Raw genomic sequence first — 21,828 nt, forward strand, 5'->3', positions numbered from 1 at the left:
CACAGACGGCCCCTTTAAGGCGCTCCGCCTCCTCTAGTTTTTCTGACCCTCGTCGCCGCCCGTTGTCCCGCCCCTCGCGCACGCGCAATCCCTCCCGCCTCCCGCGCCGCTGCCGCCTAGTCCAGCAGATCGTCTGCTCTCGCGCGTAGGGCTAGCCGACGCGACGCCAGAGCGCCCGGCCCCGCCGCCGCGGCCCCGGCAGGTAAGCGAGAAACCCGGTCCCGCGGGCGCGAGGCGAGCGGCGGCCACGAGGGCCCTCGGGCTCCGGGCTCCACAGCGCCGCACGTGTTCCGAGGGCCTCGGGCCGGGCCGGACGCCGCATTTGCGGCCGCGCCCCGACCCCGCCGCCCCTTGTGGCCGCCACGGCCCGCTACTTCCACTGCGGCCCCTGCTACGCCCCTAGACCCTTAGTCCTGCGAGCTTCTCGAGACTCACACCTCAGACTGGCGTCACTGGGAGTGGAATTCTCTGTCTCATCGGGGACACCCAGCCAGCGTCGCGCAGGTTTCCTTGGCCACTTGGCGCCTCTCGTGCTGCGGGCACAACCCTCATTTGTGTCCTAGCGCAAGTTTCTACCTGACTAGGGCTGACCGGTCAAGGGTTTCTGAACATTGTCCGGGACAGCCGGGCAGTTGAGCGCACAGTGGTGTGAAGCCAAGGCTACTAGTACCTAGGTATCTAGGAGCCCAGAGAGGATGGGTTGGAGTTCTTTGTTGGGTTACCTACTGCACTCACCTGAGTGACTGAACCATTCTGTCTTCCCATACTTGTGTACTAGGGTGGAAACCAGGAGTCTACATTTGACTGGAGGGAGACTGATGGCTGCTGCCCTTCCATAGTCAGGCTCACTCTAGTGTAAAGCCCCGGCTGCGGCTGCCGGTTACCTACCTCCTTTGTGGGCAGTGGAGGCCAGCTCCAAACCACCTGCTGAGGATCCTGCTTAACCCAGCTTCCTCCCAGACCTGCCCTCCCCAAGTCCTGCTTTCCTGAGTGCTCTGTCTTGGACTCTACCCTGTGGAATTGGAAAGTGGTGGTCTCCTTTGAGCCGGTTTCAGGTTGATGCTAGCCTCACATTTAACTGCTTTGAATTCCTGAGCCTCCTGAATGCTGTGAGGCAGATTGGCTAATGTTGATATTCTTTCTTTCTTTCTTTCTTTCTTTCTTTCTTTCTTCCCCGTTTTTGTTTTTGTTTTTTGGTTGGTTGTTTGGGGCCCACATCCTTAGAGCTCTTCATCCTTAGAGCTGGAATTAAAGTGGGTGGTGCTACAACTAGTGTCTTCAGATGTTAATATTTGTCTTCCTGAAAGACCCAGCTTATTAACGATGTGATGGGCAGGGCTGGGTGGTGGTGTGCTTGTTGGCAAGGTCATCCACCTGCTGTTAGGTGAATCTCTTTATATGCTAAAAGAAGCTTAGTTCCTAGAGACTTCCCACACTGGAGATAGATCTGCCCTACACTGTTGGCCTTTCATTTCACTGGAGTAGGGAGATGAGATGCTGGTTGAAAGAGACTTTCTAGCCCTTTTCATTACTTAAGTCTCAGCTCCTGTTGCTACCTGTATGGTCCACAAAAGTGGTTGCTATGGGAACTCATGGCCATAGTTGCATTAAGAATAAGCACCAGGTCAGGCCTGGTAGTTGATTTATGCCTGTTACACCAACCATACCAAGCTTGAGACTGGTTTTTTAATACCAGTGCATAGCAAGACCCTGTCTCCAAAAAGCTAAAAGCACCAAGCAGCTGGTATTTCCTGGGCACAAGAGCTTTGTTTGTGGAGAGGCCCCTGGGACCTACCCTAGTCTGATCCTTGCACCTGGGCTTGAGCTACAGCGGATTTGACCTTGATGGAGATGGCTGCAGGTAAAACAGCTTGGCTGCACCTGTGTGGTGCATGGTGTTCCTGTTCTTTCCTCTAGGATTGAAGACTTTGAGGCATTGTTCTCTTTTGGTGTCCTTTCATCTTAGTCTTATGTGGGGGTCCATGTGAGGTTTCAGGTTTAACCTCAAAGCCAGACTTTACATTATGATTGCTCCTTACATTGATGGCTGAGGAATGTCTCAGTAGCTCTCCGTTAGAGGAGTACTAGCTCATTTCCCAGTCAGGTGGTGTGCTTTTCTGGATGCGTGCAGGTGATGGGCCCTCCTGTAAACTGCAGTAAACTGTTGCAGTTGCATACATGTTCAGGCTGAGTCTGTCCAGCTGACTGGAATAACTACTTTCCCTCAGACCTGCAGCTTATCTGCTGTTGTTTGTGCTGCTCCCCCAGAGGTTTCTTTCACATGGGGGCAGTGACTACTCTGTTTTATTCTTGGAGCGCTTTCGGTAGTACTTTGTGCACTGAGTCCCTGTGCTCTGTAAGCTCTAGGTATTGTTAAAGGCATGTTGCAGTTTATGAGGTCACAGGGAGCCACTGAGGAGGTGAGGCCACTGTGTTTCGTCAAATTATTTGGGTGTATTTTAGAATTTGGGTAAGTTCACAGACTTGTGCACAGAAAGTCTACCTCCTGTTACTTGGCCTGTTGTTTCTGTTAGAAAGCCTTTTAAATACTGTGTCAAGGGCTCTTTGAAGCAAACTCACATCCCTGTATACACCTGTCTGCTACAGTGGGAAGCCTAGGCCATCACACAGAGTGTCTGAAGCGTCAGCCCTGGGATAGGGTGACAGTTATCCCCAGCTTGGGACAGTTGATTTGTTGGAGGGTTCAATGTGGTGGTCGTGTTTCTCCTTTTTATTCTTTTATTTATTTATTTATTTATTTATTTATTATATGTAAGTACACCGTAGCTGTCTTCAGACGCACCAGAAGAGGGTATCAGATCTCATTACGGGTGGTTGTGAGCCACCATATGGTTGCTGGGATTTGAACTTCGGACCTTTGGAAGAGCAGTCAGGTGCTCTTACCCACTGAGCCATCTCACCAGCCCCCCTTTTTATTCTTTTTCTTGGGAATCTTTCTATTTTTATGTTTTAAAGATTTATTTTACATTTATAAGTACAGTATAGTTGTCTTCAGATACCAGGAGAGAACATCAGATCACATTACAGATGCGGTTGCTGGGAATTGAACTCAGGACCTCTGGTAGAACAGTCAGTGCTCTTATCCACTGAGCCATCTCTCCAGCCCCAGAATCATTGTTTGTTTGTTTGTTTATTTATTTATTTTGTTTTTGTTTTTTTTTTTCGAGACAGTGTTTCTCTGTGTAGCTCTGACTGTCCTGGAACTCACTATGTAGATCAGGCTGGCCTGGAACTCAGAAGTCTGCCTGCCTCTGCCTCCCAAGTGCTGGGATTAAAGGCGTGCGCCACCACATCAGGGCAAATTTTATTTAACTTTTGTTTTCCCTCTCTGCATGTAAGTCTGTGTGCCATGTGCATGCAGTCCCTACAGAGGCCAGAAGAGGATGCCAGATCCTCTGAGCTGGACTCACAGATAGTTGTAAGCTCACAAGTGGGAATCAAACTTAGGTCTTCTGGAACTGCATTTGGCGAGCTTAGCTACTGAACTATTTCTCCAACAACCTTTGTTAAAGAGAGGATTTGTTTATAGGCCCCTTACTATAGAGTTCAGCTGACAGCCTCTTCCATTGTGACTCCCCCTTCACGGTGTCCTGCCCTGTGGGCTTCAGAGCCATGGCCACAGAGGAGAAGAAGCCAGAGACAGAGGCTGCAAGAGCACAGCCCACTCCTTCCTCATCAGCCACACAGAGCAAGGTATGTCCCACAGGCTGGAGAGATTCTCAGGGACATTATTTTATTAATCTAGGCTTCTCTGCCCAGTGAGGTATGCTGCCAGTATTTCTGAGCACACAACAGTGGTCACACAGAGCAGTCAGGTGCCACACCAGGGAGTCCCAGACCTAAGATGGAGGTGAGGGTATTTATCAAAAAGTACAGTTTGTTTTGAGGCAGGGTTTCCCCTATAGTCCCTGGCTGGTGAGGAACTCGACATGTAGACTAGGCTAGTATTGAACTCATAGAGACTCAACTGCCTCTGCCTCCCTCTCCCTTCCTGGGATTAAAGACATGCACCACCATACCAAAAAAAATTACAAATTCTTGGTGTGCTAAGGTACTTCAGGGAAAGTCGGGGCTTTCAAGAGAGGTGCTAGGCTCACACTGGCAGTTTAAAGGGGGACATCAGATAAGGTTATAGTAAGTTCTTGTGTATGAGTTTGGAACCAGCTAGTGCTTGATTACACTTTGGGAATCAAGTGGGTTGATTGGGTGGTGGTAGTTGCCTCTGGCTAATCTGTACTGTTTCCTCCAGCCCACACCAGTTAAGCCAAACTATGCCCTGAAGTTCACCCTGGCTGGCCACACCAAAGCTGTGTCCTCTGTGAAGTTCAGCCCCAATGGGGAATGGTTGGCAAGTTCATGTGAGTATCCTTCAGTCCTTTGGAGAGGCGTCTGAACTTTGTTGGAGGAAGGAGGATGAGGAGGCTGGACTGTGTTAGTTGTTACTGGTCTCTGGGTTGGTTAGCATTCAGCATGTTTGTATGGAACTGAAGTAATTGCCTGTTCACATGCTATTGCCCCTCTGCAGTGAAGGGTGTACTTCTGTGTGTCCATACTTAGTTCATTGAGTGACTCAGGCCTCCTTCCTTTGGGTGACTGTACAGCCACAGCCTTCTCTGACTTCAGCTCCCTTTCATTCCTTTCAGCTGCTGATAAACTCATTAAAATTTGGGGAGCATATGATGGAAAGTTTGAGAAAACTATATCTGGTCACAAACTGGTAAGTTTCCCATTAGGTGCACTAGGTGTTGAGCAGGGTGGCTGGGTGCCCTTGCTGTACTCAGGCTGGCCTTCAACTTGGAGATCCAAATGGAGATCTGGCTGCCTTTGCATCCAACTGTCTAGTGCAGGGATTAAAAGGTGTGCACCACCACCACTTGGGCTTGTCAGGACTGTTTTTAAGTGTAGTGGGTGCAGGGCCTTACCAAGTAGTCCAATTTGGTCTGGAACTGCAATCCTCCTGCCTAAGAATCGGGCTTGCTCTACCATACCTGGCTTGCTTATATTTTTAGTGCAAGCACAAGCACTTTGAGCCTCCACAGGGGAGTGAGTCTAAGAAGTTTGGTAGAGCTGAAAGTACTGGCCTTTTCCTCTGGGCCAGGTGTTTTGTGGTGCTAACACTGGCTGGATTTCCTGACAGCATGGTGTATAGGTTAGTAGGGTTGATCTTTTACTGGTCATTTGGATTTTTGTCCCTCAAAACCAACTGTTTTTTTTTTCCCTTCCCAAGGGAATATCTGATGTAGCGTGGTCATCAGATTCTAACCTCCTTGTGTCTGCCTCTGATGATAAAACTTTGAAGATTTGGGACGTGAGTTCCGTAAGTGACACTGGTCTTCCAGGGAGTGCCCATAGTTGAGATGAGTTGGCTGTGTAGATGGTTGGTCTTGGGTAGGTCTTCAAATGTACAAGAAGCTTGTATTTGGAGATTCAGCCCCTGGAAGTCACAGACCTTGGTATGCTATGTGTGCTCTAGGGGAAGTGTCTGAAGACCCTGAAGGGCCACAGTAACTACGTCTTCTGCTGCAACTTCAACCCCCAGTCCAACCTCATCGTCTCAGGGTCTGTAAGTGCGTGGTTTCTCCTCCAAGGGTGATGTGTACAGTGTCATATTGTGCTTGGTTGGGGTAGGCAGTTTGGCTTTTATGTGGGGACAGGTTCTGGGTCTGAGATCACACTGTTGCTGCTCCTGTTCCTGTAGAATCACTTTAATGTCCTGTCTCACCTTTAGTTTGATGAAAGTGTGAGGATATGGGACGTGAAGACAGGGAAGTGCCTCAAGACTTTGCCTGCCCATTCGGACCCAGTCTCAGCCGTAAGTAGTCTTCCTGGCCTGTCCTCAGAAGTTCCTCTGGATGAGCCGACTTGATTTGCTCACGTGTAGCATCCCAGTGACCAGAGGCCTGTGAGCTGTGGTGGGTGGTGGGTGGTAGGTGGGGCACTCTGTGGGCTGGGAGGTAGATGACAGGGATTTTTCAAGAGGGGTGTCCTTCCTTGAATGGGCTTTTTCAAAATGGGCTGACAGTTTGGAAAATAGGGAGTCATGAGAATTTTAAGTGAGTGAGGTGAGATCCTAGGGTTTCTATTATTCTGATAAAACACAGTGGCCAAAAGCAACTTGGAGTGTCCTAAGCTTGTGTTATTGTTGCTATGATGAAACACCATGACCAAAAACAAGTTAAGGAAGAAAGGGTTTTTTTTCCTACATTTCCATATTGTAGCCCATCACTGAAGGAAGTCAGGGCAGGAACTCAAGCAGGGCTGAAACTTGGAAGCAAGACTGATAGAAAGGCTGTGGAGAAGTGAGTGAGTGAGTGCAGAAGTGAGTGAGTGAGTGCTGGCACTCAGAAGACAGGGGTAGGCCTGATCTACACAGTATGACTTCTAGGATAGCCTGGGCTACGCAGAGAAACCTTGTCTCAGAAAAAAGTGACTGCTGCTTACTGGCTTGCTTTTCATGGCTTCCTCAGCCTGTTTCTTATAGAACTCAGGACCACCAGCTCATTCTGCTGGCCCTCCCATCAGTCTCTAATTTAAGAAAATGTCCTGCCGGATGTGGTTGTGCACGCCTTTAGTCCCAGCACTTGGGAGGCAGAGGCAGACGGATTTCTGAGTTCGAGGCCAGCCTGGTCTACAAAGTGAGTTCCAGGACAGCCAGGGCTACAGAGAAACCCTATCTCGAAAACCCCCAAAAAAAAAAAAAAAAAAAATGTCCTGCAGGCTTGCTTATAGCCCAATCTTACGAAGGCATTTTCTCAATTGAGGCTTCCTCTTCTCTAATGACTCTAGCCTGTGTTGTCAAAGTGATGTACAAGAAGAAAAGATGGTCTTTGTCGTTGTCGTTGTTTTTTTTTTTTTTTTAAAGATTTATTTTATTATTTATTATATGTAACTACACTGTAGCTGTCTTCAGACACACCAGAAGAGGGAGTCAGATCTTGTTACGGATGGTTGTGAGCCACCATGTGGTTGCTGGGATTTGAACTCTGGACCTTCGGAAGAACAGTCGGGTGCTCTTACCCACTGAGCCATCTCACCAGCCCCTGTCGTTGTTTTTTTAAGGCAGGGTCTCTAGCCCTTGCTATCCTAGAACTCAGTATGTAGACTAGTCTGGTCTTGAACTCAGTGATCTATCTGCCTCTGTGTCTTAGAGTTTTCATTGTTGTGAAGAAACACCATGATCACAGGAAACCATTTAATTGGGGCTGGCTGACAGATACTTGAGTGGTTTAGGCCATCATCATGGTGGAAGCTGGCAGACATCATGAGCTGAGAGTTCTACATCCACATCAGCAAGTAGCAGGAAGAGAGTGACAGACACAGGGCCCGGCTTGAGCTTTTTTTCTGTTTGTTTTGTTTTTCAAGACAGGGTTTCTCTGTATAGCCCTGGCTATCCTGGCACTCACTTTGTAGACCAGGCTGGCCTCGAATTCAGAAATCTGCCTGCCTCTGCCTCCCGAGAGCTGGGATTAAAGGTGTGTGCCACCACCCTGGCATTTTTTGGGGGGCTGGGAGGGTTGAGCTCCTGAAACCTCAGTCACCCCTCCTAAACACACTTCTCCAACAAGGTCATACCTCTTAGTAGTGCCATTCCCTATGAGCCTATGGGGGCCATTTTCATTCATATACTCTGCCTCCTGAGTGCTGGAATTATATATAGGTGTGCCCATCCCTCCCCTCTGTGTGTGTGTGGTGGTTTTTTTTTTTTTTTTTAAACATTTCAAATGTTATCCCTTTCCAGGTCTCCCCTTCCAGAAACCTCCTGTCCCATCCTCTCTCCCCCTGCCTCTATGAGGGTGCTTCCCCCACCCCCCCTTTCCAGCCCTGGTATTCCCCTACACCAGGGCATCAAACCTCCTCAGGCCCAAGGGCTGTTCCTCCCACTGATGTCCAACAAGGCCATCCTCTGCCACATATGGGGCCAGAGCCATGGGTCTCTCCATGTGTGCTCTTTGGTTGACAGTCCGGTCCCCAGGAGCTCTGCGGGGTCTGTCTGGCAGTGCCCAGTAGATTTTCACATCACCGTTGCACAATTGAAGGAAGTTAGGACAAGAACCTGGAGGCAGGAGCTGGAGCAGAGGTCCTGAAGAACATTGCTTACTGTCTTATTTGTGCCTTAGTCATTTTAAGTTTTCATACCTGCCTAAAGGTGGCATCACTAACTGTTGAGGCCCTGTATCATTAATTAATCAAGGAAACGCCCCGTAGATCGCTACCGGCCAGTCTTAACAGAGGCATGTTCTCAAGATTTCCTTTTTGTGCCTGCCAGGCAGTCGTGGCGCACACCTTTAATCTCAGCTCTCGGGAGGCAGAGGCAGATGGATTTCTGAGTTGGAGGCCAGCCTGGTCTACAGAGTGAGTTCCAGGACAACCAACCAGGACTATACAGAGAAACCCTGTCTCAAAAAAAAAAAAAAAAACAAAAAAAAAAACTGTCTGAGAACACCCTGCACAGCCGCTTGCCCTTATCCCATTTTGGTTCCTGGAGCTGTGGTCACTTGAACCTTTGGCCAGCCATTCCCGTCTGTTGGGCAGATGGCAACTCAGGTAGCTTTTTACTGAGTTCGAGGCCAGCATGTTCTACAAAGTGAATTCCAGGACAGCCAGGGCTACACAGAGAAACCCTGTCTGGAAAAACCAAAAAAAAAAGGGGGGGGGCCTAGGTCTGTGCCAAGTTGATGACTCAATTAATGCCCAGCCTTGAAGCCCTTTTGTATACTCTCCCTAGCTATAGCCTTTGCCTGTATCAGTGTCCCCTCAGCCGTTCACTGTGTCTCATCCCCAGTAGGGAGTCCTGTTGACTGGTACCCTGTGGGCTGGCTTGCTTGTTTCTCCAAGCTGCTACCTGCACATTGGCTGCATGGAAACGTCGGGGGCCCATGTTTGCCCCTTACCACATTATGTTTGACAATTTGTTTCGTATATTAAAAGTAGAGGTAAATGTGGGTAGTTAGTTGTATTGCCTGACCTAAGGAAGGAACTCTAGTGACTGACAGTTGTGGCTGAGTAGCTGTTCAGGATCTGACATGCACTTGTCAACAGGAGAAAGTGACCTCTGGCTCTAGTGCTTTAGACCAGGCTGGCCCATCAGGTCTGTGATGGCAGAGTCCCTGGAACCTGATGGCTGCTTACAAGTGAGCCCAAGAAGCTGAAGCTGGAACATTTCTCAAGTTTGTCACCATATCATGCACTGAGAGTTCCTATGTAAAAAGTTTATCTTGAGTCACACCTACCAAAGACTCAGTGAAAGTTATAGAAATTTGGGGAGATAGATTCAATTCCTGGCACTAAGATTTAAGCAGGGTTGGACTGTGACCCAGTATCTGGTACACAGGTAGAATGCTTGCCTAGTATGCTCCAGTCCTTGGATTCCATCTCCAGTATTGTATACAATAAACACAGGCATGGTGTTACAGGCTTGTAAGCCCAGCACTTTGGTAAGGGGCAGGAAGATTAGGAGTTAGAAGCTATAGCTACTTAGTAGATTCAAAATCAACCATAGCTGCATCCTGTCTCAAAAAGTAAGACAAACTGAAAACAGTAAGTTATAAGGGCCTGGAGTTACCTGAAGGGCACCAGGGACTCACTGAAATTTGCATATTAGCCTAAGCGTCTCCTCTGAGACACAGTTTATGGTGGCCTGGCTCTCATTGCTGGGACTATATACCACTGAGCATCTAGAGTGGCAGTGATCTAGATATCAGAAACTCAGGCTGATGAATGAACACAGGCCACCTGTGGACCAGTCTCCTGACTTTAAGCTCTTGCTTTTTTGCTGGTGAGAAAGAGAAGGTGCCCCCCCACCCCCACCCCAAGTTGTATTAGCTTTGTCAGGTGCTCAAAGGGGATTGTGGTGAGCTCTGTGGGCAAGATGCCCTCGAGATTTAGATAAACATACTACTGTAGTACTTATTAGAAACCAGCTTGGGGGCGGAGAATAAAATATGGAGTGTAAAAGAATAAAAAAGAGAGAGAGAGAGAAATCAGCTTCTCTTCCTCTATTTTGTAGGTTCATTTCAACCGTGATGGATCATTGATTGTTTCCAGTAGCTATGATGGCCTCTGGTAAGTGAGAGTCTTCATGTAGTCGGTGACCTGTTGTTTATGGCCTGCTATGTTGTTCCAGCTCTGTGGTGCATCAAAGTGGGGGCCTGTGCCTCCTCATCCTCCTGAGGCCTGCGCCCCACTGGGTGCAGAGTTCAGGGGATGAAAAGCTATGAAGGGAAAGGTAGATGATAGGTGAGGGCACCCAGGGCAGAGTGAGAGCTGGGAGCTCCTTGCATGCCCCTGAGTGTACCCTTTCAAAGTTGTAGAAAGTGAGTTAAAGGTCTGAGCCCTTGTAAGTGCAGTGGTGCTGTTCACAGATCCCATGAGCTCTGGGCAGGTGAACCACCAGATCCCATTGTGTGGAACAGAAGAAAAGAAGCCAGAGGTATGGTGCAGAGCTTTTTAGCAGTGGATGGCATTGTAGACATGACTGCTAGGTGGAAGTGCTTAGGGTTCCTCAGAAGACAGGGTAGGTCACAAAAGGCAGGCTTGGGAGTACAGTGCTATGTACTTGCACTTGAAGCTTGGAGCCTTCATAACTGAGTGCGTGTTGATGCTCTGTGTTGATAGAGAGCAAGGTAAGTAATGTGGTAGGTGAGTGAAGCACACTGTTTGTGTGTGGCGGTGGTGATGGGCTGGTTATGTATCCTCACTCAGGGTCTTAGCTTGGAGGCTACTGAAATATACCTAAATATAATATACCTAAACGAAGTGTTTGAGCAGGGTGGGTAAGTGGCATCTGTCCAGCAAAGTCCTTAGAGTTGATTGGAGGTCAGGACAGGGAAGAGTGGTCTAGAGTGAACCAAAGCAACTAGAAACTTCTGTGCCCCAGGCAGCACTGCCACCAAAAGACAGAAAGGAAAACCTAGACAGAATGGAGAGAAGGTGAACTTATTTATTTCAGTGCTGCTGCAGATGGAGTTGAGCCTTGTTGCAGTTGCTCAGCTGGAGCTCTGCTGTTTGACTGCACAGGGCCGGGCCAGTTGGCAACATTATTTGTTTCCTGGCCACATACAGAGAACACTGAGTGATATGAACTAAACATTTTCTTTTCTCTTCTTGGGGGTGACACAAACTTTAGCAAAAGGACAATTCTTTCAAAAGTCCACTAAAGCTTGTTTCAGTTGGGCTAGTCCAATGTGTGTTAGAGTGCTCTCATTGTCATAGGCAGAGCGGCACAAGAGACCCCAGGTAGAAGTATACTCGAAGACAAAAAAATGGTGGAGTGGGAAGAAACAGGAAACAGTTATGTAAGGTAGAGCTAAAAAGACTAAAGATGACCAAGATTAGCAGTAGAGAGGTGGGTGCCCTGAGTTCACAGAGGACTGGAAGACTCTAATAGCCCTCGTCCCCTCTGTATAGTCTCTAGTCCTGGCTGTCCTGGAACTCACTCTGTAGACCAGGCTGGCCTGGAACTCAGAAATCTGCCTGACTCTGCCTCCCGAGTGCTGGGATTAAAGGTGTGTGCCACCACTGCCCAGGATTTTATTTTATTTTTAAAGATTTTTTCTTTTTTTTAAATTTTATTTCTTTCTTTCATGTTTTTTCATGTATGTGGGTACACTGTCAGTGTCTTCAGACACCCCAGAAGAGGCCCATTACAGATGGTTGTGAGCCACCATGTGGTTGCTGGGAACTCAGGACCTCTGAAGGGCAGTCAGTGCTCTTAACCACTGAGCCATCTCTCCAGCCCGCGGTTTGATTTTTCTTGTTTCTTTTTTTTTTTTTTTTTAGTTCAGTTTCTTAAATTCAGTTTTAAATTCAGCAAAACACTAAGGAACTAAAATCCAAATGCATTCTCCACACAGGCTCAGTGACTGATACTGACTCCATCCTGAACTCTGTAGGCTATGTGCTCAGGCAGTATCGGTCTCCATGACTCCTGCCCTCTCCTATTATAGCATTCCTACATATCCCTAGCACTTGACTGTTAACAGAGATCTTTCCCCATCATCTACCTGGTTAATTCCAGGTAAAAAGAGCAGCCACCATGAACCCTGGCAAATGTGTAACCCTTCAGCGCATGCTGGACAGCGCAGGTCCTGGGTTCCAGAGAGGCTGGGCAGTGCAGATTTGGAATCTATTCTGGCCTGCCGCTTACTGGCTGTACTTACGCTCACCTATATTTCCCAAGTGACAAATGAGGATGGCAAGAATTCAATGCAGCAAGGGAAAAAGGAAAAGGACCATATAAATAACTGTTTAGTTTTTGATTCTTTTAAATTTGTCTTTATGTGCCAGTAAATGGTACAGTCGTCATTTTGTAACAATTTTGTCCTCCTAACAGCACACTGGCTGTATAGAGAGGACAGGCATCCTTTTTTTGTTTGAGACAGGGTTTCTCTGTGTAACAGCTCTTTCTGTCCTGAAACTCACTTTGTAGACCAGGGCTGGCCTCATATTTACAGAGATCCACCTCCTGATGTGGCACGACTTACTGCTCAGCTTTTTTGTTGTTTGCTGTGCCGCCCCACCCCACCCCCAAACACACACACACACACACACACACCGTTTCTTCCTGTCTAAACCAGGCTGTGTCTGTTTCTGTCTCCTGAGGGCTGGGGTTAAAGGGGTACACCATTACCATTTTTAAAGCTTTATTTTATGTATGTGAGTACACTCTTCAGACACACCGATGGAGGGAGTCAGATTCCTATGGATAGTTCTGAGCTACCATGTGGTTGCTAGGAATTGAACTCAGGACCTCTGGTAAAGCTGTCAGTGCTCTTAACCACTGAGCCATCTCTCCAGCCCTAACTTTTTTTTCCTGTTCGAGACAGGCTTTTTCTGTGTAGCCCTGGCTGTCCTGAAACTCACTCTGTAGATCAGGCTGGCCTCGAACTCAGAAATCTGCCTGCCTCTGCCTCCCAAGTGCTGGGCTTAAAAGCGTAGAGACAGGGTCTCTGTAATCCTAGCTGGAGGACAGGTGTCCTCAGGTGAAGTCTACCCATGTGTGCACATGATATTCTCACTCAGTCTCTAGAGACAGAGTAACTGTTAAAGCTGTGGGAGAAGGGTGAAGTGCAATACTATGGGAATTGGGAGAAATGCCCTCCCAGAACTCAGGGGGTATAGATGACTGCACTCACCAGCAATTGACTTTCTCATACCCTATCTTCTTGCTTGACAGCCGAATCTGGGACACCGCCTCTGGCCAGTGTCTGAAGACACTCATTGGTGAGTGCTCTGTCTGGTAGGGATTGTGGAGGTGGGTGGCTGCCGTGTCCTGGTGGGCCTTCTAGAGTATTTGTTTTCAGAAAGTCATCTTTCCTTCTGGCCTGGGCTCCCTTATTCTGCAGGACTTGTGGCACCTTTCTTCCTGACTACGAACGTTTACCAGAACTTGTCCCCCTTCTCTCATGCTCATGTGGGGTTGGTCCTTGGCTTGTTTTACATTGTTGAATAGTGTCTGTAGCTCTTTGGGGCCCTGCAGCCTCTACCTGTGTTCATCTGCCTCAGCCTGCCAGTGGTCTCTTCCTTCCTGGAGTTGGGGATACACATTTGCTACTATAGTGTACTGCAAGGTGGGCAGGGTGTTGGAGCAGGACAGGTCTGGGCTCACAGGTGAGTGGGCTGATGAGGTGTTGGGAGGGAAGCTGTTACTTGCTAGGCTGGAGTTCAGAACCTTAGATGGCCTGTTTCTTTACCAGTTTGGCTTTGCGGGGTAGATAGGCATTGTGGTAAGTTGCTACCTCCTTAGACTGTTAGGGAAACGAGTGTAGTGCTCTTGGCCTGCCAGGTTGCTAGGATAGAATGCCAAGAATCAGGAGCTCATCCTCTATGGCAGCTTAGGTGGCCAGGGAACAGGTCATGGGTATGGTGACCTCTGATATCACTCTGCCTACAGATGACATGCATACCCTTGTGCTTCTCTGTGCCCAGCTCTTAATGGCATGCTCATATTCAACACCCCTCCCCACCTCAACCATCATCTGTGTGATGTTCTCTTCAAAACTGTCACTTACTTGAGTTGTGAATGGATAGTCTTCATAAGTTTCGGGACACAACCTGGGATAATGGCTTTTAAGCTTTTCTTGCTCTGTGTCCACTCTTGGGGTTTACTGATTTTTCAGAGCAGTCACAGATGTCAGGTAGTAATGTCCTGTCTTACCATCCCCTTCCCCAATCTTCTCTTCCAGGCAACTGTCTGGTGCTGAGTATGTTACTCAGCGGCTATTCCAGCATACCCCTAGTGCTTGTGTATCAACGCTTGTGAACATCTGCTACCCTGTGTCATCCTTCATTTACAGGGCAGCATCTTAGATACAAAAGCCAGCTAGCTAGAAAGCTGCATAGCATGTCTAGTCACCCCTCAGTAATATCTGGGAGAGGGTTGTAAGACTTTCCATTGATCCCAGAATCCTCCGATGCTCAGGTCCTTCCTGTGAGATGGTGCAGTGTTTGCAGGTGACTTGTGTACTTTGTACTGCAGTTTAAGTCTTGAGGTGGTTCAAAACACTGGGTATAGCCCGGCATGGTGTTGCACGCCTTTAATCCCAGCACTTGGGAGGCAGAAGCAGGCGGATTTCTGAGTTCAAGGCCAGCCTCGTCTACAAAGTGAGTTCCAGGACAGCCAGGGCTATACAGAGAAACCCTGTCTTGAAAAACCAAAAAAAAAAAAAAAAAAAAAAAAAACCACTGGGTCTACAGATGTACCGTGCCAGGAGGCAGTGGTTACTGTGGGATGATGTGCAGGCACATATCCAGTTTAGATGCAGCCATTACATGCAGCTCCAAGAGGGAATGCTAGAGTTGGTTACATTTGCTTCAGTTAAACAGTTGTCCTAGGGAACAGTGAAATTCTGTTTCTTTGGTTTTGTGGTGCCCTGCCCTCCCCACCCCTTTTCTTCCCCTCCAGACAGACAGGATTTCCCCTGTGTAGCCCTGGCTGGGCTGGAGCTCATTTTGTAGGCCAGGCTTGTCTTGGACTCAGAGATCTACCAGCTTCTAGAGTGCTGGGATTAAAGATTGTAATTTGATGCCCAACAAAATCTGTGATCTGTGCATTTTCTTTTTTTTTTTTAAATTGGTCTGTGTGTTTCCCAGTATACACATGTCCATGTGCTTGTGTATGTTTTTCCCTGTGCTCAGCACATGTGTAGAGGTCAGAGAAAGCTTTTAGGAGTTAGACTCTTGTACTGTGAGGTCTGTGCATCGAGTGCATGAGCCATCTCAGCAGTGCCTGAAACTTGTAGGTTTTTTTTTTTTTAGGTTTTTCAAGACAGGGTTTCTCCGTATAGCACTACTGGCTGTCCTGGAACTCACTCTGTAGACCAGGCTGGCCTCGAACTCAGAAATCTTTCTGCCTCTGCCTCCCAAGTGCTGGGATTAAAGGCGTGCGCCACCACTGCCCAGCAGGTGCTTTGTTTTATATCTATTGTTGGCTAAACTCTAGTCTGAGAAAGGCAACCAGGTGCATGGCCAGGATTTAGATTTGGGTAGGCAATGGGCAGTAAGGCCTGGATTGAGGTAGGCAGGCCTGTTTGGCCCAAGGTCTATTTCTCTTCTCATCTTCAGGTTTAGACATTAACGTTTAGACATTCTTTTGCAGGGGATGGGATGCTGTTGAGACAGATTTTGTTTATATTTCTGTCTGTCTTGATACTCTGTAGTCCATGCCAGCCTCAAAATGAGATCTGCCTCACCTTTGCACCCTGGAATGCTGGGTGGGATTAAGGGTGTGGCACAGGTCTTGATTTCTGCAGGCATCTGTTTCAGAGGTGGCCTGGAAAGGCGCACAGGTGTTGCTCCATGTCAGCCGAACTAATAGCATTATGTGGCCCAGTTACTCTCTCGTGTCCCTTTCAGTGTTTGTGACCAGTCACGAGAAACGGAGCCCCCTGCGAACCCCCTGTGGTAATGTGTGTGTCAGGGTACACCAGCCTCTTGTATGCACACTTTAGGGCCTGGTATGCTTCCTTGGCTGGCCGAGCAGGCCCACCTCAGGATCCGTTCTCCTTACCCAGGCGAGGGGCAGGGCCCTCCCCGCTCTCCGCATTGGCCCACTGTGCAGAAGGATATGACTTTGTTGTGCTCTGGAAAGCAGCTTTTATGTGGGCAATTTGTTGGAGGCCTGGCTGCTCAGCAGTGCAACACCCCAGCCTTGACCCCGCTTGCCAAATGCTGAGGCTAAAGTCAGCAACCTGGTCTTCAGGAGGCAGAGGCAAGGCCATCAAGAAAGGAGAACTTGCTTGGCTGAAGAATGGGCGGTTGTCTCTAAGACCCCCTAGGTCAGGCAGCTTTCTTCAGGGGATCAGTTCTTCAGCAGTGCTGGAGAGCTTTGGGCCTCCTTCCTTATGTGGTGGAGGCTTGTTGGCAGGGCACTGGGTGAAGACTTAAGAATGTGAACGGCCAGGGAAGGTGATGGCATGTCAAAGCTCTCTGGTGTCCTTCTAGAGTGATGGTGGCAGGGTCCCCACACAGTCAACATGGGTAACTGGGAGCTGACTTGCATCTCGACTCTGCCAAAGATCAGCCTGTTTTTCTTCTGTGTAGATGATGACAATCCTCCAGTGTCCTTCGTGAAGTTCTCTCCAAATGGCAAATACATCCTGGCTGCAACTTTGGACAAGTGAGTGCTTCAGTTCCCTGAGGAGTGAGCTCACAGTCTTCTTCGTTGGTGGGGTTCCTCTCCTGTCTGTTGTGTTGTTTCTTCTCCCAGTTGTCCAGTTGAACTCTTTTATATCTGCATTAAGAGTTCGTTCTTGGGTTGTGGGTTGAGGGGTTGAAGAAAGGACTGTCCACTCTAGCTAGTTTTAGTATGAGAAGGATTTGACACCTAGTTGTTCCTGCCAGTTCCCAGGCTCTGAGCATCTTCACGCAGCATAATCTCACTGCCATACATGATGACCTCCTCTTAGGTGCTCACTTAATCTGGCACACACTGTACAAAGTCTCTAAGGAACCTGGCCAAGTTAGCTCTTGAGAGCTGCCTGAATGGCATTATCCTGGTTAGTTTTTTTTTTTTTTTTTTTTCCATTTTTTATTAGGTATTTCGCTCATTTACATTTGCAATGCTATACCAAAAGTCCCCCATAGACACCCACCCCCTCTCCCCTACCCACTCACTCCCCTTTTATGGCCCTGGCGTTCCCCTGTACTGGGGCATATAAAGTTTGCGTGTCCAATGGGCCTCTCTTTCGAGTGATGGCCGACTAGGCCATCTTTTGATGCATATGCAGCTAGAGTCAAGAGCTCCGGGGTACTGGTTAGTTCATAATGTTGTTCCACCTATAGGGTTGCAGATCCCTTTAGCTTCTTTGGTACTTTCTCTAGCTCCTTCATTGGGGGCCATGTGATCCATCCAATAGCCAACTGTGAGCATCCACTTCTATGTTTGCTAGGCCCAGGCATACTCTGACAAGAGACAGCTATATCAGGGTCCTTTCAGCATAATCTTGCTAGTGTATGCAATGGTGTCAGCATTTGGAAGCTGATTATGGGATGGATCCCCGGATATGCTAGTGTCTACATGGTCCATCCTTTTATCTCAGCTCCAAACTTTGTCTCTGTAACTCCTCTGGTTAGTCTTCCACTCTTCTCCAAGGTCGGCATGAGTCTCTTCCTGTGGCACCTGTACTGGGTGTTTCTGGAGCCAACATGGCTTTCCACATTCTGCTTCTGGCTAACTGCTAGTTTTGGGAAGACAACCAGCAATCTGTTTCTTCAGCCTGTTTCTGAGCTGAGCACTAAGGTCCTTGTGTTTGCTTTTGTGTGTCACGGAGTGGCTGGGCTTGGTGAACTAGAGGATCTTCTTTCCTGACTCACGGTTGTTAGGATACGGTGGCATCAGGGGAGGCAAGGCGTGCCAAAGATGGCCTGCCCCTCACTCCCACTCTCTGTCTTTCAGCACACTGAAGCTCTGGGACTACAGCAAGGGGAAGGTGAGCTTCAGGCATGTGGCCGGTCTGGCCTGCATGCCAGTCCCAGGTAACAGGTTGAGGGGGGTATAGCTAACCCATGAGTTGCAGCAGGAGGGACTTGGGCATCTTCTTCTGATGAGCAAGTATGGTACAACTCCCTTTAAAGATATGTTTTAGGAATGACTAGTCTGCACGTTAAAGTCTGGGCCTTGTGTATGTCTAGAATATTTAGAGAGCATGTTCACACAGTCAGGTGTATGTACCCAGAATTTGGAATGCTCTGGAATGAAAGCTAACCACGGGTGCTAACAATGCACACCTACCTTTTCAGTGCCTGAAGACATACACTGGCCACAAGAATGAGAAGTACTGCATATTTGCCAACTTCTCCGTGACAGGCGGGAAGGTGAGTTTCCACTGAGATGTTGTTATCCTGCTAGCTCTCTAAGAGGCCACCCATCACAGGTGGCTTTTTGTCTTTATGAAGCATCCCTAAGCCTATGGAACAAACCCACACTTGTCGTTTTGAATGAATCTGTGGTGTGTTGCACTTGGATATGGTTGAAGATCTAAGAGCAGGTGGTGACTGGATAGATCCAGTGACTGAGGGTGCCGTGGGAGGCATTTAGCATGTCCCTAAATTGGGGAAATAGGTATTAATTAGAGTAACCGCAGCCAGCTTGCCTGTGCTACCTATTCAGCATATCACCTGATGTCTTTCTTGCCTGTCCTCACTGCCTGCTTGTTCTTTCGATGCTGCAGTGGATTGTGTCTGGTTCTGAAGATAACCTGGTGTATATCTGGAATCTGCAGACCAAGGAGATTGTGCAGAAGTTGCAGGGTCACACAGGTGGGTAGTTATTGCAGATAGGCCACACGGGTGGGTGGAGCCACCCAGGGGAGCCTCTCAGTTCCCCAAGGTGCTTGGTTGTCTCTGGGGTTTAGGGACACACAGCAGGTGTTGCTACTCTGTTTTCCCTGCCATCCCAGCCCTGCAGGCCTGAGAAGGCCTATGATCAGCCTTGGAGGCAGCATCAAGGGCTCTTATCTAGGGTCTTGGACATGGCTGGCTTTTGGGTCTTAAGTCAGACTCAAGCCTCATAGGAATATAGCTTGTTTACTTCACTTTAGAGACTAGGACTCCATGAATATGGAGAGTGTCTAGCCCACATTTCCTGTAGGCTCAGCCTCTTTCAGGGATGCTGGTTTTCTGTTTCCCCTGCAAAACTTAGTCCAGCTATGGAGTTACCTCATTCTAGTTCTTCCCTGTCTACTTTCTGAAGCGGGCCAGGGATGGCAGGGATATCATGTGCTCCTTTGCAACCCTAAGGAGTGGAGAGCTCGTTTTCTGAAAAAGCAGTTGTCTTCAGCTGGGAGTGGCTTGGTCACACTTGCTGTGGAACCTGAGCACCAGGGAGCAAGCAGGGTTAGTGGACTGCATGCCATCTCAGTAATGCCAGTATCCCTGCCCAGATGTATGGTTACCTTGTGCTCAGGTAGAACAACCTCAGGAATAGTAGGGGGCAAGTGGGCATAGTCAGTCCTGAGACCAGTGTAGACAGGTGTGCAGACCCTGCTGGGTACCCACCAAGTGCCTTGTGCCCAGCAGAGCAAGGCTAAGATGCCTGTTACTATTCTGGCATTCTGAGCACTCCCCTGAACCCTGCGGTGCTCCCTGTGCTCCTGAGGGCAGTGAGGCATGTGCTGGGACTGCTTGTCCTAGAGTGGCTCCCTGACTACTCTCCTTTCAGATGTTGTGATTTCCACGGCTTGTCACCCGACAGAGAACATCATTGCCTCAGCAGCGTTAGAGAACGACAAAACAATCAAACTGTGGAAGAGTGACTGCTAAGTCCTGGCTCCATGGGAGACTTAAGGAAGCCACCCGGATTGGCAAGAAACACATGTGGGGCAGAGGCATGGGGCCAGGCTGGGTTGACAGGCCTGGTGCACCTCCTATCTGAAGATGTCGGCTCAGGGGAGTGCACACTACCGAGTCTTGATAGCCACTGTGATATTTCTTGCCAATTCTGTCTCTGCCTGGGGAAGTTCCTGGTCTGTTCTGTGCTCAGAGGCAACAAATTTTTAATTTTTTTATTACAAGAGTGAGTTCAGCTCCTCATGGGTTGTTTTTCTCTGTGGTTGTTGTTTTGGTATTGTATTGCCCAGTGCACACTGGAACAGGACCTACAGCCCTACTCCCATTCCCTGCCTCCTGCCCTGGCCTGCTTGTTCAATTTTCCTGCCTGTAATAGTACCCAGCGTGCTTCCATGAGTTTCTGGAAACACAGAAAGGTTGTAAGTTGTATCCGTGTCAAGTCCCTTTGTTCTTTTGGAGTTCATAGGTCAACACTGACCTCTCAGTGGTTGAAATGTCTCCTTGTCTCACTGGTATCACTCAGTAAGCTACACACACTGTAATAAAAGGTGGGTATGGACTGGGTGTGGCCCTGAGTTCTGACCAGGCTCTTTGACACCTGGCTTTATAAAGCCCTCCTCCCTTCCTGGCAGGAGTTGGAAAGGTCTCTGGGAGGATGGATCCTTGTTGTGCCTCTTCTTCCCAGTGGCTGCTGTGGGTGCTGAGTGTTGGAGAGGAAGAACCTCAGATGAGAAAGAGTGGAAGGAAGTCTTGGAAAGGCACCATGTAGTGAGGTTCTGGACCTCTTTATTCTGTGAGAGGCTCAGGGTCACCTGTGCAGGAGGGAGGAGTTCAATATGGTGCTTGCCCCAGCAGGTACAGCTTCCTGCCTTGGCCTCTAAACCCACCAAACCTCTCTTATGTCCTTGGCCCCCGCCCCAGGTCACCGCCTCAGGTGACCAGGACTGGAAAGAGGTAGTGGCCAAGCTCAGGACTACACAGCATTTTCACAACTGCTGCTGGCTGAACCCAGGGTGACCTACTGTGGAGCAGACTGCAGAGGTTCTGGGAGTACAGATGGGTGGCGGAGGCTGCTGGGCACAGACATGGGTGGAAAGGAGATTCTGGGTTTGCTCTGGTTGCAGCAGCAACCATCTGTGAGGCCAACACTGATGTGTATTGAAGCCACATCACCCAGGGCAGTAGCTGCTCTACTCTGCCTTTGCCAAGGCTTGTCCCCAGCTGTGGTCCTGACAGCCCTTTCTCCCTCCATCGTGCATAATAAGAATCCAAAGGTATTGGAAAAGAAACCCCATACATTGTCACTTCCTTGAGGGAGATGGTGTGTAAATGGGCTATCACATCGAAGAAGCCATTGTTAAAGAGGGTGGCTTGTCACACTGACATGGGCTCTGGGGCCCCTGGCGTCTGTTGGATAGATGAACCTGGGTTCTGGTCAATGTTGTGGGCATGTTGCTGGGGTTTCTGGAGGGTAGTAAGGTCCTTCCAGCTGTGGCCTGGTGTGCGGCCTCCTCCTGAGGGAGGGAGCTTGCTTGCCATGTCGAGCACAGTATCCCCGAGTATAGTTTATTTTTTCTACAGTTGAACTCTGTTGTAGATTTATGTAAAAATACATTCTCTTTTTAAAAATAAAGATTTTCATGCCTTGTAATTTTGTTCCATATAAGTTTGTTTTTTCCAGGAATTCATTCTGTGTGCATTCATTGGGTGTGTGGAGATCAGAGGATTACCTGTCATTCCCTCCCACTTGGTTGGCACTCAATAAGGATTTCTTTAGCAGAACAGGCAGTGGAGGAGCACACCTTTAGTTCCAGCACTCAGGAGGGTCTAAGTTCAAGCAAAGCCTGTCTGCGGAGCTAGTGCTAGGATTACACAAACCAAGGCTCAAATAACAACCAAAGGGAGAAAAAAAATTTTTTTTAAAGATTTATTTATTCATTATATGTAAGTACACTGTAGCTGTCTTCAGACACTCCAGAAGAGGGCGTCAGATCTCATTACGGGTGGTTGTGAGCCACCATG

At 48.6% G+C, this 21,828-nt stretch overlaps 1 protein-coding gene across 2 annotated transcripts; it reads left to right on the plus strand.

Annotated features, from left to right (window-relative positions):
- The first annotated feature begins 68 nt into the window (after positions 1-68).
- On the plus strand, positions 69-21,457 carry Wdr5 (WD repeat domain 5). 2 transcript variants are annotated; one of them, NM_080848.2, is made up of 14 exons: positions 69-202; positions 3,551-3,714; positions 4,271-4,379; positions 4,665-4,738; positions 5,249-5,338; positions 5,495-5,584; positions 5,750-5,833; positions 10,028-10,083; positions 13,196-13,242; positions 16,561-16,636; positions 17,915-17,948; positions 18,259-18,333; positions 18,690-18,777; positions 19,679-21,457. In NM_080848.2, exons 2-14 carry the CDS (start codon positions 3,634-3,636, stop codon positions 19,777-19,779), a joined length of 1,005 nt encoding a protein of 334 aa, NP_543124.1. In that variant the 5' UTR covers positions 69-202; positions 3,551-3,633; the 3' UTR covers positions 19,780-21,457. The 2 variants fall into 2 exon arrangements, with proteins under 2 accessions (NP_543124.1, XP_006497735.1); XM_006497672.3 differs by lacking the exon at positions 69-202 and adding an exon at positions 228-674.
- The last annotated feature ends 371 nt before the right edge of the window (positions 21,458-21,828 follow it).

This window comes from Mus musculus, chromosome 2, assembly GCF_000001635.26.
Source record: "Mus musculus strain C57BL/6J chromosome 2, GRCm38.p6 C57BL/6J".
NCBI lineage: Eukaryota > Metazoa > Chordata > Mammalia > Rodentia > Muridae > Mus > Mus musculus.

Coding starts and splice junctions, on each gene's coding strand:
- Wdr5 (NM_080848.2), top strand. CDS start 3,634: ATGGCCACAGAGGAGAAGAAGCCAGAGACAGAGGCTGCAAGAGCACAG. Junction 4,380..4,664: donor GGAATGGTTGGCAAGTTCAT/GTGAGTATCCTT, acceptor CATTCCTTTCAG/CTGCTGATAAACTCATTAAA. Junction 4,739..5,248: donor CTATATCTGGTCACAAACTG/GTAAGTTTCCCA, acceptor TCCCTTCCCAAG/GGAATATCTGATGTAGCGTG.